This window comes from Gymnogyps californianus, chromosome 3, assembly GCF_018139145.2.
Source record: "Gymnogyps californianus isolate 813 chromosome 3, ASM1813914v2, whole genome shotgun sequence".
Classification (NCBI taxonomy): Eukaryota; Metazoa; Chordata; class Aves; order Accipitriformes; family Cathartidae; genus Gymnogyps; species Gymnogyps californianus.
Window position 1 is genome coordinate 72,834,602 of NC_059473.1, and position 18,061 is coordinate 72,852,662.

Here is an 18,061-nt window from a genome sequence, read left to right on the forward strand (position 1 = left end):
CTTCCAAAACAGGAGCTCTGAAATTGTCTCAGCAACATACAGCTTGAATTAAGCACCAAAGTCCTTTTATACCATGAAATCTGATAAAAGGATATTATGACTGTGTATTTTATCCCAGTGAAAAAACAGCAAAAACAATACCGTAATTTGCCTAGGTTAAAATGTTGGCAGACATTACAAAGAGTGAGAAAATTAAACAGTGATAAGGTGCCTTTACATTTGTAGGTATGCGAAATTAGTGTTATTTATTACCTGACATCTAATCTGCAAACATCCATATTATCTCCAGTTTCCTAGTTTTGTTAAATGTGACACCACAGAATTAGTGGAGAAAAGATAAAGAGCTGTTTTATAGTGCGGCTGTAAAACCTTTGTATCTTCTGTGACCCAGTATTAGAAACAGTGAAAATACAACTACAGCCAACACCGAAGCTTTTTTACTCTTCCTCTTGCATTATTCAGACCCCCCCAAAACGCCAAAACTCAGACAGCTATTATTTTAAAGCTAAAACATTCTGTCCACTTTCTGAATATCTGTGGTACAGCTGAGTGCTGCTGGTTGGTACACATTTTTTAAAGACTGGACAAAAACCTAAGTTACCTGTGTCTGTGTAATTCCCATAAATCAAAGTTTAATTATTCTTGTATTTGAAAATTACAGATGTGAAATGCTTCAAAGCATTTAGTATAAATCAAGTGGTAGATGATCAATAAGACCTATTTACCCATGACAGATGGAGATCACTAAGGTTCCCCTCAGAGTTTTCTCTCTACTTGTTAGTGCTTCTCTCACATATCTACTAGCTGTGCCAGCTAGAGATGTAAAGTTTTAAAGGCTTACAGTTTGGCTTGTGATTATTTTAGGAACTTTCTATGCATTGTTTTATCCTTTGTACTCAGCAGTTTACAACGTACAAAGCAGTGTACTTCAGAAACGTTTGTATCTTACCATACTGATCTGCTTTGCACCGTTACCTGCTTCCTTGCATTGTCTCTGTCATATCTTCAGTAGTAGCAATCCTATTCTTCGAATGCAGAACTAGGCCAGTTATTTTTCCAAGCAGAAGATGATGTCAAGTTGATTTGACAAATGGATAATTGAACTGGGGACAGTCCTTGATGGGAATGCCTATTGGATGCAGCTGGGTTTACACTGGACAATTGCCATATTCCCTCCTGGAGATCCTTCTGTCTCCTTAATCCCCTACGCTGCGAGTACAGAACTGCAACCCAGCATCTGCTAAACCAAACAGCAAGAGCAGAAACCTTTTCCTAAAGCAGCCTGTCAAATTGGCATGTGTAACAAGCTATGCAGAAAAATCCTGCCTGACTTAATGCCATAGTGATCAATTGAGCAAAAATGAGTGGGTGAGCAGCATTAGCAATGGTGCTTTAAAACAAATATTTTAACGTATCTTGATCTAGGGTTTGATACCTGGTTTGTGGCTTTGCTTTTTTTTTTGTCCTAAAAGAGTCAAAGTACCCAGACAAAAGTGTAAAACCTTTCTCCATACTGACAGCTCCTTGTGGTATATTTCAGCACACCCTGGAACAGTCTTTGATCCCATCTTTTCACTGACTTCAGTTTAAATGCTGAGGTCACTAAGACAATACCGCTCAGGATCTTAGGTAGGAATTTTTGTTCCTCAAAAATGTCATCAAAAAGCAACTGCTTTTTGCTGAAGGAGTGTCAAAAGAAATGCAGATCAAACCCTATGGTTTGCAGTTTAGAACTCTAGACTACTGCAGAGTCAGTCTGAGAATTCCTTTAAGTAAGAACCCTATATTGCATCCTTCCCTATTTTGTAAATTGTAAGTCATTCAGCTGATGTTAGAATTCACAGCTGTAGTTATAAGGTAACGCCACAGTAAGGTGCAATATTCTTGGCTCTTTGCATTTTTGAGTAATATCTATATCCTTGGTCTTTTCAAACTAATGAAAGGAAACTTTATTGGTTTAATAGTTCATTTACGTGATATTAACAACAATGATTTAATCAAGAATTATATTATGTATCCATTTATTTCTGATATATGTCTGCTTTCAGCAGCTAGGTAAAGTGATAGCTATGAAAGATGATCCTATTAAATCTATTCTGTACAAATTCTGACACGCGTCCACCAGAGCCGATGCCTTTGCTTTTGCACAAAACTATGACCTGTGGGTTTTTTATTGATTCTAGGAGACCTGATGGCAACAGAACTGACAAAGAGTCACAGGACTGTACGAGCGTAAGCCTAGCGGGAAGATGCGAGCTACGGAAAAAAAAAAAGGTGAATAAACATTCCAGGATCTCCGTTGTGGAAGCAGCACTGCTGGCCCATGAGCTGCACAGCTTCGCAGGGGGATGTTAAGAAAGTCAATCACTGGTGGCCATTTCCTGCCAGCAGTTTTTATGCCAACTCTCCACACCTTTCCATGGGGATTCCTGTGTGGGACTAAGGCATGATACTCCCCTCCGTCATGTCTCTGTCAGAAAGAATGAACGATAGCACCCGTAGCCTGCCCGCATGAGAAGTTCCAGGGACATTCTACATGGTGTGTGCTTTAACCAAAGGTAAACACTTCAGATCAAAACCTGCTAAACCCCAAGTCCATGTCGGACTCTTTTGTGTTGTTGGCATTTAATATGGACATTGGTTATAGAGTATCATGGTAAAGTAGTAAAATATATTGGACAAATTTGCATAAAACATAAGCTTGAGTTGATGGAAGTTAGGAGATCTTTCAGGATTGCTGCTTTTGTTTCAGATCTGAAGAAAGGCTCATGAAGGACTGTAAAGTTTGGGGTTTTTTTCCCAAATATATCAGTTAGTCTAATAAAAATATCTTTTTGTACAAGCCGTGCCTCACGCAAGATTTCAGCATCTACAGTACTGGTGTTTGGGCCTTTTCTTTCTTCACCAAAGTCAGAGGTTTGACAAAAGCACATATATGTATGTCAAGACGTAATTTTTTAACCCAAGATTACATTTAGAAAACCACATAAAAGTAAGATGACGTTAAAATTAGAAGAATGAATCTGCAAAACTCTAGTTATGGAGCGTTTAGAAATGTCTGAGTTAAGACAGCCCATAAAACCTGAAGGTGGTAATGTACATGATGGCACAGACAGCACAAGGGAAGATGCAGTCTTACCACAAAAGACATGCAGAAGCTGAGCTCTTACAGTCGGGGTGTCCCTTTTCTATGGAAAGGAGAAACTGCAGGAAAAGACCAGCTTAGGGCCTGCAGAGGGCATGGGTAGGAGCTTGGTCCCTGAGGGATGTCACAAGCACAAGCAGTTTGGCAACTAGGAGCTGCTAAGTGATGGCGTATGCTCTAAAGAATCCTTGGCATATTTAACTGCCATATGCTATCAAGTGCCTGCCACTGAGTACATGTGAATTTATAATTATTTTTTGCTGGAGTTTTTTTAACTTGGATTTGGACCAGTTTTTCATAGGGACAACAAATGGCATTTGTCTGCTGCAAAGATTACCTCCAATCAAGCACTTCTCTCCAGAGTGGATCGGGCTGCTAAGAGAAACCATCATAACACTGTTTTTAAAAACATTATGCTTCCCGTAATCATCTGTTGAAATAATCTGAACTGCTTTACAGAAATGTTTCTTAAACAAAGAGCCTCAGAGGGTTACGCTGAATCAAGAATGTCAACCTAGATGCATTCTAGGCAAATTAATGATACCTAATTAATATAAAGATTATAAATTTATCAAAAGTGATTTTGTGTTTTATTCCTGCAAAATAAAACTGCAAGTAGAGTTTCACAAAAACAATCAGAGGCCTGTCTGAAAATGATGTCTCAGTCTTCTTCATAAGACAAGAATTTTGTGGAAATATTTTTAATCCGCTTTCATAGTATGTGGAGAATGCACTTTCTAACTCCAGGCAAGGTCATCTTCATACACTGGAAACAGCTGCTGGATGACTTAAAGCAGATTTTTCCTCCACACAATAAGGTAGGTTTCCTTTTCTTCCTCCATGCTGGCTACATAGAGGAGATTAAAGTGATAACTCCTTAGGAATTTCTCACATTTCTCCTGTCCATGGCACGTTTGCATTCCAGAGGAACTAGCACTGTGAAACTTGTTGAAAGGAATGAAACTTTGTTAAACAAAAATTCACATATCGAGGAGTTTTAGTCATTGCCAGTTTTATGATAGTACTGAGGGATGCTAGCCACAATCAGATGCATCTGGGGCAGGCACCCCACAAACAACAAATAAGCAGCACCCACGTGGAGGAGGTCAGTTTAAATAATTTCATACACATATGCCACTAATGCTGCTGCAATTGGCCTTCAAAGTGGTGTTGCTAATGGCATCCACTTGATGGAGAACTGTTCTTCATTAATAACTGAGCCACAGAGAGCACTGCCCATGAAACCACAGATTATGGTATGGTATAATGACAGTTTTCTAGTAATGATACTGCAAGTTAGTCCCAAAAGGAATGAAAAGGGGGAAATAAAGAGGGCAGATATGATGGCTGAATCCATTCTCAACCTAGAATTTAAACACACAGGTCTTTTGTATATGAACATTTATGTAAGATCTGTAATTAACCTATGTGAGACCGTGCCTCACGGAGTAGCACCTAAAGTAAAGTGGCAGGGATGGATCATCCAATCGATACTGGAACCACGACAATTCTGTTTCTAGGGTTTTGCACACACAGAAGTGGTTCAGGTCAGTAGTTAACAACCATGACCTGTAAGGGCTTTTTCAGAGTCCTGTATGAAGCAAGCTAGTTCTGGCCCTTCCATGTCCTGTGGGTGTCTTTAGCCTTTAAGAGCAGCCTGCTAGTGTCTGCGCATCCAACGGAACCAGAATGGAGCTTAAACTGTAAAAACTGTGTGAGGCACAGTTTCAACAAGATGAGGACTCTGAAACAGCAGTTTTCTAAATTATACCCACTGTGTGCATAAAAAGAGAGTTTCATTCTTCCACGCTATAAAAGCTGAACATTTTTGGCATGTGTTTTATTCATTTTAAAAAATAAAACAAAACTTCAGAATGAAAAGAGTTAAGCATAAGTGTATACATAGAAATAAGCATGGGAATAAGAACACAATAAGCACTGTAAAAAAGAAAAGCTGGTCCGAAGAAGTGATTTGTGGAAGTCGTCTTGTGTAAAAAGAGACCAATAAGGAGTGAACGTTCCCTCAAAATAGTAGTGAGTGAATTGCTGCACCCATGGACTCACTGCATGGACTGTAAAATGCAGCCAACTATGAACTCTCTAGGCCTGCAAGGCAGGAATCACCTAAAACGTAAAAAACTAAGAAGTCTGGGGTTTGTTAGCAGAAATTTTCTGTAATGACAACTGAAAATGTTATGTCGCTTTAAGTATCAGTGCGGATGGGTAACTTCCTCCTCTCTAACGTGCTTCAGAAAGGCACATTCTAATCATCTAGTCTAACTCCATTTTTAGAACACAAAAATCTTGCTTTATCATCTCAATTCTCTCCCATACTTTGATACTGCAAGATATTCTTTGTTTTCTCTCCGTTTCTCCTTTGGTGTCCCCGCTTGTGACTGTACAACCACCCACGCAATCAAACCAGTCAAGATGCTTCAGCACTAACCACACAGAAGATGGCCTTGACATGCGCACGTGCTGCAGCCTGGCACGCACAGCTGGGCAGCTGCAATTACAGAAGTTTCCGAGTGAACTGACCCTCATGTGCAAACACATGTGTTTATATTGTAAATTCTTTGTGCAGAGGCTAGGTCTAACCAAAGGTTTGTAGAATATCTCACACAACACTTTCCCAGTCTTGGCATGGACACTAGATACCAAATATACAGCAGTGGAGATGTCGATCAAAGTATTGGGGTTTTTTTTCTTTTTGATTTGGGTATTACTTTGCTTTGTTTTGTATAAAAATGTGTCCTCCTCATGCTTAAGGTCATTTACTCTTTGAGCACAAAGTAAGTTTTCAGATAATTTATCAGGTACTCCAGTAATCAGTCAAGGTATGTAGGTTTAAATTTATAAAGTATTGTTTGTACTCAAATGTACTTAATAGCAGTGTAACACAGACACCTCACATTCTCTATACCTTGTCTAAAATAATTGAAATTATGTGCATAAATTATATGTGAAGAAATTAGGTGGTGATTAGCTTCACCAGCTCTACCACATCATAGATAAGGTCAAATGAGCAGATCAGGAAACTTTCAGTGAAGTCCTTTTGACATTAAAAGTATTCAGAGAATTTAAATTCTTCTTGATGTATAACTTGCTGCAACTATTTGATTGTTAGAAATGTCTCTTGGGTGTAGAAAGGATTCTTACTGCTAGACCAGTTGACTCAAACTACCGCTGTTTTTTAAATATTCTTCAATTATTTTGTTGATGTTATCAGGGTAGGTTATACTACAGTTTACTTTAAATCGATTTAATCTAATTGAAGGTCAAAACTACTAACTTTTCTTAGGTTCAATTCCATAATTACTGCACAGCTTGCTTACAGAACACAGTTACGGTTGTCTGGGGGCTTTTGGCAGGCATTTCAAGAGTAACTGGAATTGATCAGAATTTTCTAGGGGACCTACAAGTATAGTTTTGAGATAATTAAATTATTCATGTGTTTACCCTTATCTCAGTGATATCTGCTTTTAATTTCAACCCCTTTTGTACACAGTATTTCTGGTGAGAAATATAAATAGTACCTAATGATAACTACATTTACTAAGATTTAGTGCCACAACCGCAGATTTTCTTAATAATATATAGCATTCCTTCTCATTTATCCATAGTCCAGCAAGGATTAGACAGATATTATGCTGCAGGTAGGCTTCTGAAAGAATTGTATTTGAGAAGCTAATCTTTGAGGGAAATAAGCAGAGACAAAACCTTGTTTGACTTGTGAAATGTAGGACATGCAAAACAAAGGTAGCACTGATAAGGGATGAAAGAATTAAAATTAATGACCACAAAACTCTGATACCACTGTAGATAAAGACAATTTAAGACAGAGCTGGACCAACCCCTAAGCTAATGGGAAAGGACACTAAAAAACTAAGAGTATGTGATTCTTTAAAAAGAAGCAGTCATACATAAATTACATTAAGTGTAAGTTTTTAAAGGCAGTATTTGCTATAGATATGTTACGTAGTAACTATGGGAAACTTCCTTCTCAAGATAAGCAGATACTGTTCAAATGCATGATATAGATATATTAGCAGAAAATTCTAATGTTTGGCTGATAGATTACTGTTCCATTTAAAAAAAAGGCAAAGAATGTAACATAATTCTATAGGTACTTCTCCAAGTGTGGTATCTACCAGAATCAAAGCCAAAGCTAACATAAAAACCAATAGTCCTGAAACAATCAATTTTATTGTGTGGCTGAACTATTTTAAACAATAATAATAGTTTCACTTTTGATACAGCAAATACTTTGATTTTCTGTCAGACCCTGTTGTGTAAAAAAGACAGGCTGTGGAGAATGAACATTAGAATGAAGGTCAAGCAAATGCTCTGTTAAACTGGGCTCACTCAGAAGCACTTGGGCGACTTTAGACACTTAAGCCCTTTGCTCAGCTACTATTCTGAATACACCAATTTACTGAGCCAGATTTTTTTCTGTAGGTATATATAAAGGTGTTTGTAGATTTTGTTTCCATCATGGATGGGCTTAACAGTAAGACAACCCCTGTTAGGTGCTCGGTTTGTTACTACCTACCTTCAACTGCAGTGCAGACAATTTGAACAGTAAAGGGCAAATGAGCAGGTTTGTAATAAAAATCTGTAGGTTTCTTGTCAAGCCTACAATAGCAGATCCCAGAGGAAATGTGATATCTGCTGGTAGTGGTGAAGTTTGCTTTTATCCAGCTCTTCTGAAAGCACAGATTGATGGAAGTACAGTTCTTTCCTGCTTTGACATATCTCTTCGCATTCCAGATGAGTGGTCTAACCATTGAGCTGTAAAATGGTATCTTTCTGTCTCTCTGTGTCCCAATCAATTATTTATGCAAAGTGGAGCAAGGAAGGAAACTCACCCCAGGATGCCCTGCAGCCCAAGGGCAGGGCATGCAGGGGTCCTGGTGCCATTATAATTTTCTTGGTATCCACTCCTCTGCTGACTGGAGGGGCCCTGTGCTTCCCCTCTGTTGTGCCGGCAGGGTAGTTTGTGGGGCCACGCTGTAGGCAGGACTGGGGTCCCGATCTGGGTTAAAATGATCCTTTTTCTCTTTGGAGGTGGAATTACAACTTTGATGCAATAAAGCCAAGCGGCATGAGATCTCTACAAGACCTGCTAATAAAGCTCCCACTGAAATCAACATCAGAATCGATCACAGTATTTCAAAGGAGACGAGCTGTAACCAAGGTGAGCGCCTTGGAGAAAGCACCCATGTAGAGATAGCTTATTCCCTGAAATTTATTTCATTTTCAGAACCAGGATGAGCTAAAAAAATGCAAATACCTTTTATATGGGCGTAACTGCATTCATCAGTGCTTCTAGAGAGGCAAAGGTGCCCGGGGCAGTCCTTTTTATACAATACTTGCAAGTTTGCATCTTTGGTGAGCATGAGCAATGAATGTATAACGCCCATCGCATTTGTGAAGACAGTAGCGAAGACTTCTCTTTCCTCTCCCACTTCCACAGGAGCGAGGAAGTTGTGTACATTTTAGTAATTTTGTTGGTATTCCAGCTATTGATACTCCAGTCTCCTGAACCTGAAAAAAAGTGGAACTTTTCTGGAAGATACAAACGACACCGGGGAAGGGCCTGTGAGGGGTGTGCTGTAAGGTGAATCACCGGGCCGAGGTGACCCGTCCGGGCCTGCGTCCCGCCGCCACCTCAGGCTTGTTCCCAGGTGGGGACCCCACAGAAACGAGTAGCCAGCTTCCCCAGGAGCAGGCGACACGCCCCGACACGAAGATTAAAGTTGAGAAATGCTAAATGCAACGTAAAAATAACATCTCTCGTAGTGAAAAATCTTTGGTTAGGTCGCGCCAGACGCCACGGGCATTTTTGAGCGGCTTTTGTGGAGAGGGCAGGGCGGGAGGAGCCGTTACTCCCAGCCAAGCGGGAGACGCGGGTTGAACGCCTCCCGTCTGCCTGCGGAGGCCGAGCAGCGGCCTCACCGGCCGGTGAGCACGCGGCTGGCAAACGGGGCGCCCGGCACGGGGCCGGGGAGACGGCGCCGAGCCCCCCCGGCGGGCGAGGCCTCTCCGCCCCGCCCCCCCCGGACCTGCCCGGGCCGCCCCACAGCGCCCCCTGGCGGCGCAGGCTGGGGGAGCGCGGCGGCCGCGATCGGGGGTTTGGGGCTCGGCCGTTGCTGCCTGCCGCCGCTTGGAGTTGTGGCAGGCAGCACGAGCCGCGCGCTGCTGGCCGCCGGGCGACGGCGCACCGCCTCCGAAGCCGCCTGTCAGCGCCCCCGCGCATGCGCGCAGGGCACATTCCTCTCGCTTCCCTGCGTGGCTGCCCCGGTGGAGCCGAGCCGGGCCGGGCCCGCTCCGCCGCCGCTGCTGCTGCTGCTGCTGCCGCCGCCGCCGCCTTGTCCTGTGGGGCGGGAGGTGGCGCGCGCAGGGAGCGGGCCGCGGAGGGCGGCTGAGGCGGGGCGCGGGCTGAGGTGGGGGGCGCGGGCCCTGCCCTGCCCGGGGGGCCGAGGCGTGCGAGGGAAGGGGGCGGCAGCGGCAGCGGCAGCGGCAGCAGCATGTCGGCGGTGGGCGGCGGTTCCTGCGGGCCGGGCGCCGCGGCTTGCGGCGGGGGCGCGGCCGGCTCGGCCTCGGCGGCGGGCGGCGGGGTGTCCATGTTCCGCTGGCTGGAGGTGCTGGAGAAGGAGTTCGACAAGGCCTTCGTGGACGTGGACCTGCTGCTGGGCGAGATCGACCCCGACCAGGCCGACATCACCTACGAGGGGCGGCAGAAGATGACCAGCCTCAGCTCCTGCTTCGCCCAGCTCTGCCACAAGGCGCAGACCGTGTCCCAGATCAACCACAAGCTGGAGGTGAGGGGGGGGCGCTGAGGAGGCTCCCGGGGGCCGCTGGTCGGAGGTGGGGGCGGTGGGCTTCTGCCGTCCGGGTCATGCTGGTCTGGTGGCGCATCCGCGGCCGCGCCCCGTGGGGAGGTGTCGGGATGGCTGGCGAGGACCGTGCCCCCTGCCCATGGTGGCAGCGAGAGCCCCTCCTGTGCCCTGCGGCTGCTGGGCGCCGTGCTGGAAGCAGCTGGGGAGAGTTAACCTGGCCCCGCGTTTTGGGAGGCTATGTCCAGCCCCGCGGGATTCGGGCCTGGCTGTGCCGATCCTCTGGTTTTGGTTATTATAGCGTGGGCATGAAGTGGTGCGTGCCAAAAAAAGTTCTCTTTGATGTTGAAAGCAGCAGTCTTGAGCAACGGATGCTGCTGACTGGTCTTCTATTTGCATTAAGTCCCTAGTGAATTTGGAAAGCCTTTAAAAATGGGATAAAGACATATGATCAAGATGCTTAAAGCTTATAGTCAGTAGTCAAAATGAGGGCATTATTCCTACTTACGAGTAAATGAAACAGAAAAGTGGATTGGGGATGGACTTTGACAGGTCCTCTTGTCCCTTCATACTCCAAGGCAGATCAAATAGCTCTCTGCCAAACTTAGTGTCAGAAAATTAATGGCAGATTGCACATTCTGTGAGAATAGTAACTGTCCTTACTGTTGGAAAGTTTTCTTCATGCCTAATCCAGATTTTCAGTCAGAGTGGGAAGAAAGAAGCATCAGCTGGAGCCAAGCTGGCTGGTGCTGATGCTGCTCAAGAGGTAGGGCTGCAGGTCCTGTAACTTGTGCAACAACTGGAGCGCTCTGGAAGGAGATGCTGGGGGGACTTTGCGGTCATTTTGTAACTGTCCAACCTGAGTCGTCTTTGGTTTAGTAGGTGATGTCATTTGTCTTATCCTTAACAGATGTGGATGTTAACTGCGCTCTTGTCTTTCTGTTACGTATTAGAAGACTGTTGATGTGTCTTCCCTCAGTTAGCTTTTCCCTGGGCTAAAACCCTGCAATTTCTTCAGTATCTTTTGTAGGCCATGCTTTTTAGTGTTGTATTGCTTGTTCTACTAACTTTTAAATATACAGGAATAAGGGGAAAAAATTCTTCAAAACCATGAAGATATGTGCTTTGTAAGAGTTTTAATAGACAAGTAAACCACAAAATTCAGTTCTTTCAGTCCTCTGTGTTATACTTATTATAATAAAGGAATTTAAGAGTCTTCAAACAGTAACCTGCTCTTCTGGAGGTGTGCCTTGCAGTAGGAAGTAAAGTAAGTAAATTGGGTTTGGTTTTAATCAGGTTTCTTCCTGGTATGAAGACATTGTTATGCAAAATAATCCATAGAGTTTAACTGAGGAACAGGATATTTCAAAGCAGAACGAAGACCTCATTAAACTAGGAGCTTTTTTCATTGCAGTCTTTATTTCACCAGAATACTTACTGTAATGATGTTTATGGTATTCTTCGTGTTTATATTGCTATGCTGTCATATACATTTTAGTATTGGGTATGTATATATACTGTCAACCTATACAGTAGGCTTAATTGTATAGGCGTAGTAAAAGAAGATTTATGAGTTTATAGTAGACAATCAGTATTTATTGCATGTTACACAGGGATGGTGGGTGTTGTATACAGACTTGTAAAACAGATGAGTTTTCAGGTTATTTTAAGAGAATGAGTTGATTCTTGGTAAATATTTCTTTGAAAAGTTGTTTCAAGCTTAAATATTTTGAAAGGAAATGATAAAACTCAGATCCTGAGAGGTATTTTGGTATCTAATTAAAATCATCAGGGGCACCAAAATAACTGAAGATCTGTGCCTCAATGTCAAATGAGTTGAAGATCAAAGGAGCACAGTTAGTAGTTGTAGTAGTATAATCATTGTGTGTGTCTAAGTGCATGAAGTAATTGTTTGATAAAAACAATACTGAGAATCCCGAGTGAGTGCTTTAGAAGTGAATAAAAAGTCTTTTGTGAAATATTTTTATTACTGATATTAATATTAGGCCTCATACCTATAAAGGAGTTTTTATCTTTCAAATAGACCTTTAGAAGGTGGTAGTATTGTCTTGAAGGTTGTTAATTTTAGGACCTCATGATTATTAGAGTCATAAACTTGAAATGAAAACTGCCGTTTAAAATCTCCAAAAGATGGGGCTGCTCTGTTGAGAATGAGTGTCTTGTCTTTTTACGTGCACTGATGTTTAGTCAAAAGCCTCAGTGTCCAAAATGAAGGATACAGGTGCATATTTGAAAGAAGTCACTAACATTATCACTGGAGTTCACAATGTGATCAGTGGATTTACTTTTTTTTTATAATGCAAGTTACTGTATTTCATACAACTTTTAAAATTGCAGTCATTTCTTAATAGCTCACAATTGTAACTTTATAGTGCTTGTACATTTTAATACAAAGCTTTATCGCATTCATAAAAGTGTCATTAGTCGTAGTTTACTTAGGTACAAACACTTACTCAAGCCAATAAGTTAAATCCATCTTCAGAAATACGTCTTTATTTGGATTAAAATAATGCTTTGACTGAATGTGTCAGTGACTGTTAAAAGCTAAGGCTTTACTCCTGCAGCTGCGTTTGCCTGCTGTTGTCTTACTGAATGAGTGATATTATTTCCTAAAGAAAAATCAGATTAATAATAAAAGATGACGAATATCATTCTGTTGTTTGTGGGTTCCATTTCCTTGACCAGAATTGTCGGGTCTTATTATAATATAACAGACAAGAATAAAGAAATGCAGTTCAGACTGTGATTTATCAACTTTATCAGCTTAATATGCATTCTCTGATTGATACAATTACTTTTAAGAGGCACAGCTTAGTTGGTTTGGTGGATGGAAGCTCCTGCTGTAGGACTTTGGTGCAAAAAATGTTTTGGCATTATTGGTGTATACCTACTGCTATAGAGATGAGTCTAGGTAAAATATTGTATGAGGGATGTTTCTGCATAGTGAAAGTATTATTCCAGGAAGATGGTAGTTTCCAAAGAGGGAGTTATATGTTGCCAGTTCAGGGGTAAGTTGTTTTTAGAAGGAACCTGAAGGTATGCAGATGCACAGTGGATGTATGCAGATAAATTTACTTGTGCTTTAGGGTGGTGAAAGGTTATACGCATACTGCTGTGGTAATAACATTTGCAGTCCTAAATTAAACAAAAGGGGAGGAGGATTTGTTTTCGTATTTTTCCTGCTGGTCACAGTAGGACAGAGTTGAATTAAGTAGCTTATCAAAGAGGAAAAAAAATTGTTAGGTGATGGAAGCCACCGTCTTTTCTGAGATCAGCTTCACTTTGGTATGAACAAATGAAGAAATATATGTTCACGGAGGACAGTAAGGGCCTCAGGCTGTTAGAACAGAAGGAGACGACAGCCATTTTAAAGGAGTTTTTTGTGATGCTGTGTTTCTTGGAAGACATTATAAATCAGCAGATGAAGGCTGGCAGTCAGTGTGTGAGATTTCAGTAGATTTTTAATTGAGAGGAAGTTCATAGGATTTATTTTTCCTGTTTGACTGTCACTTGAGGTGAAAAAATTACATTATGCTGACTGTGACATTGTCTAAATGTCCATTTGAAAAAATAAAAGTTCTGTATAGTGCAGTTTTGTAGAAGTAAAAGAAGTAGGTCAATGTGCCAGTGAAAACTGAGCTTGACTTTAACTCTGGCACTTTGACTGCCAATCTGATTCTGTAATTTTAAATGAACAAGCTAGAAAGGAATGTCTGGTAGAGCACACCCTGTGTCTTGGCAGTTGTGTTAAGCCAATGTACATGCTAAAGTTAAGGAAAACATTTAAGTATACGTCTAAGAAGTTAATCACCTATGTAGTTTTATGTCCTTGATGAACTTGGAATCAGTTAGCAGGTTTAGAGGAACATGTTCCTATAAGCTGAATTCTTCTGTAAGTAACTTGTTACTGTATCAGCTACGGCATATTTAGTATTATGTAGGTAATCTGAAGATCCCTATTAAAAAAAAAACCCACCCTGAAAACCAAAAAACCTAAACGTAGGTGGCATTATGTGCATGGTGAGTTTTCATATAGTGTGCGAGTGTAATGGACCACACTGCGAGTGTAATGGACCACACTGCAGAATTGTAGTCCTGCTTTGTTGTTTAGCAGTACTTTTTAAACCAAGGTAGGACCATACACCTTCTTATGAGAGTCTGTCTGGATTTTTTTCCCCTCTGTCTTTTGCCTTGTAGTGAGAAATGCACCTGTTGAAGACCAAGGTATTTCTTTGCCCCATGACAGATGTGTCTATAAAACTGGGAGCATAGTTGCAGTAACTTCATAAGAAAAGTAAATTGTTTAATTTTTTCAAATGTCATAAAAATTTCCAGTATTTACTGAGATGTTATTTTATTAATTACACTTTCAACGCTGAATACTTTCTCTCTTCTGGAATAGAAGTCTGTTGGTACTAGATAGAATGTGGTCTTTTGGAAAATAAATTGAATGAGATTTGATCCAGCTAATTTTATATCCTAAAAGGTGAGCAGTTTTCAAATATTCGGGAAGTGGAAGTACAGTTTGCATAAATTTTCCAATTGGCTTATATACTAAATTGTCATTAGTTTGATACATATAACTTCCCTCACAATAATTATGCCCTTTTTAAAGGGATCACCTATACGTAATTGATATTTTCCTGTTTCAGAAGCTCTGGAATTCAATACAAGTTTAACTAGCTTACTTTAGTTTCAGTCAGCATGTAGTAAAGTGTTTTCCTTTTCTCTCTCTCATTTTTTGGGAGTTGCCAAAGAGTAAGTGATAGGGAACCAGTATTTTAGTTTATATTTCTTAGTTTTGTTTACTGAATTATGTTGCATAGCTAGTATGACTTTCAAAATAATGGCAATAATAAAACTACCAATACGACTTCTAAAACCAGATTTATGTCATCTTAATAAACAAATAGAAGCATCTTTGAGGCAGACAGAAATTTGGCACTGGCAGCAAAGTGTACAAGCAGTGATTTAAAAAAAAAATTTGTGCTTCTGTAAGTAGGTGCAAACAGAATGACTCAGTCAAATACAAAGTAAAACAGTGGCAAGAAACAGTGTGTAAAGCAAAGTGAAAACAATAATAGGTGGCTGCAATAACAGGTATTTTAATGACAGAGATTAAAAAGATCAGTGACAGGCGTATAAATGTTGGTTGATATATCCATTTATGTAAATGGAACCAAATTTTTAAGATGCTTTACATGGATTATTATTACATTATCTTTTAATTGTTGGGAGGAAAAGTGTGCAAATAATTATATGTCCAGAATGGTCTTCAGCAGAGAAGATAAAAAAGTATGAATGTTATTTTGCATCCTTTTAATTTGCTGACCAGTGTTCTGAATGTTTTATCAGGACTAGAATGGAATCTGAGAAATGGAGCAATTCATTTGTAGATGTCTCATGTACTTTGTATTCTGTATGGGACATATTAAAGGTGGACTAAATTAATTTATGATTCATTCATGTGTTCAGTTTCATACTCTGCATTTTTACCAAGACTGCCTACATAGGTGTACTACTGTAGTGTTTATTTAGGGAGTCAGTAGTCATAAATTTTGTCATTCATGTTCTTATTAGCCACATGATGAAGACCATTTTGTTAAATTTAAAGCTTTAACTAAAAACTTAAGTCACACATGTCCTTTTTGAGGTCACAATAATAATGAAATAAAGGCTTTTAATTTCATTTAAGAATTTGTAAGTACAGTCTTCTAAAATAATTTCTTGAAACAGGCTAGTCATTTTCATCATTGACACGTTGTAAGCATTCTTTGGTTGTGTTGAAATTGTGTTTTTTTAATAAAAAAAATTATGGTTCCCAAGTGTATCATTTATTCAGAAACTCACATTTTGTACAGTGCTGTCACATTGTTTAGTTTTGCAAGGAGCACAGTGAGATTAGTAGGGCTCTGATCTGTTTCATGGTTTCTCATTCAAACCAGTCCATTAAACTTAATAGGGTTGTGTGAGAAATTGCAGCAAATGCTGCTTAATAGGCAAGAATAAGTAGTCAAGACTAAGGAAGGGTAGAGTGTTCTTGTCTTTTGGAGAGCTGTAGTCAAAGTGGTAAAGTGACACTGGTGAGATAATGGAGACAATCCTTTCTTCCAGCAATTAGAGAAACATAATACTTAAGAGTTTCGGATACTTCACATCTAGGGGCTGATGCCAAAGTTAGGGGTCCCCATGAAAACTTATTAGTATGTGGGCTGTGTGGTTCATACCTGTGCATGGCAGGCTCTTTTGTTGTTGAACCAACACCACTTGTGTGTCTGGTGTCTGTGAGTATGTTTAGGCCTCAGGCTGTAGGAGCTACAGCTGTCACGTCCTGAAAAACTGTTTTCTATCCTGCAGTTGTGTAACGTTATGGGAACATTTAGGAATAATGATTTCATTGTTTATAAAGCATAATTAGGGTGTTTTTTAACCTGCTTTTGCCTTTAAGCAACATTTCTGTCTTTAGAAAAATGCCTCCAAAATGTAATTTTAAGCAAATATGCTAGTGTCGTATCTTGATATTTATATTGCTTTTTGGTGCATATACGGGGCAGAAGCCACAGAGTAATTGCAGCATTGTAGTGTCCTGTGTTGTGTTTCATGATCCTAGATCCTTCAGCCTTTAAATCAGAAGGTTAATAGTCCCGATCAGGAGTGAATATTTAAATACAGGAACACATATGTCAGTAAACTGTCTGGAGTCTAGCATAAATTACGTGAGGACATGCTGCTGAATAAGTAAAAACACCTCATATACTTTTATTTGTCTATGAATTTTGGTTTAATCCCATGGCAAGATTCATAGGGCCCTCTCTTGTAAGATTAGCTATTAAAAATATATATACCAGAGGTGTTTTATGGGTAACAGAATCAACGGAGCTTGGAAATCTCAATTCCTACTGATTTGTGGGGAATGATTTGTCATAATGCAAACATCGAGCACTTTCTCGAGTCACTAAGACCTTCCGATTCAGGCACCCGCGGTTCTCTCCCATCATCTGTGAGTTTCCACGCCACAGCATCCTTTGCCTTTTCATCTACCAACGGTTTTGGTTAGTTGGCTGGACAAGAGGCAGCAGCGCAGTCGCTAGCTCAGAACTGCACCTATGGTGCCAAGCCACTGCGCTGTTTGCTCTTGTCTCTGGGTGGATTAAACAAACTAGCTAAGGTCTGACTCTTCCCACTTTTCTCTCCGGGAGGGCACTAATCTGTCACTCTTTCCTCCTGAGCGACTGTTTTGTGCAAAACTTGTCTGTTGTAGGAACTTTAATCATACATGAATTTACCCCTCTAATGGATTTGTTTGAATCTTGAAAATGGATTCAATTCAAATCAGCAGGGAGGGAAGACGAAATAGGGAGAAATGTACACATACAGATAAAGTGATGGCACTAGACTGCCTTGTTTAGGAAACTAAGATAGAAATGATGAAATGTTACCAGTTTTTGTGGTTTTTTTTTTATTGCTAGTCTGCTTGTGTTTGATGTTTCTTGAAGTCCTAGCTGCTGGCATCTAGATATGATATGGGGGAAAAAAATCATCTTTCATTTAAAAAAGACAGTTTTCAGACCTTTATGAGTTTAGAAGGCTTGGTATGAGAATGCATTAGGTGTACCCTAAAGGCCTGAAATGAAAGGAAAATGAAAAAAGTCTTTAAAGAATATTTGCTACTTTAAAGGCATTTGATGTGTGCTTGGCTTATGACTTTTAGTCACTGGAGGCTGGTAATAGGATGGATATTTTTGTACGTATCTAGCTTTCCTTTGCTGAAAAAGCTATGTGTTTTCTAATATGTCCATTATGCTTAGTCTTTTTTTGAGCTAGAAATTGATATACTGAAAAGTGCATCATTACAAGCCTCAAAAAGCATTCATTACGCTTTGATGTTGAGGGAATTCAGGTCTTCCTCTCATTTTCATTTGGTGTGGTGAATAATGCCACTGCCTTGTCCTAGGATTATTCAGGCCTGTGACCTAGCTTTCCAATTCAGCTCGGCTCTATTTTGAGTCCTCATGTCTGGGCAACAGATAAGTCTTAGATAATTTTTCAGATCTAT

At 40.6% G+C, this 18,061-nt stretch overlaps 1 protein-coding gene across 1 annotated transcript in view; it reads left to right on the forward strand.

The window, feature by feature from the left end:
* Positions 1–9,675: 9,675 nt before the first annotated feature.
* Positions 9,676–18,061, forward strand: part of GOPC (golgi associated PDZ and coiled-coil motif containing) — a 28,576-nt gene continuing 20,190 nt past the window's right edge. Inside the window, exon 1 of the mRNA XM_050894203.1 lies at positions 9,676–9,969. Coding sequence (XP_050750160.1) covers positions 9,676–9,969 — 294 coding nt within the window. The remainder of the gene's footprint in view (positions 9,970–18,061) is intronic.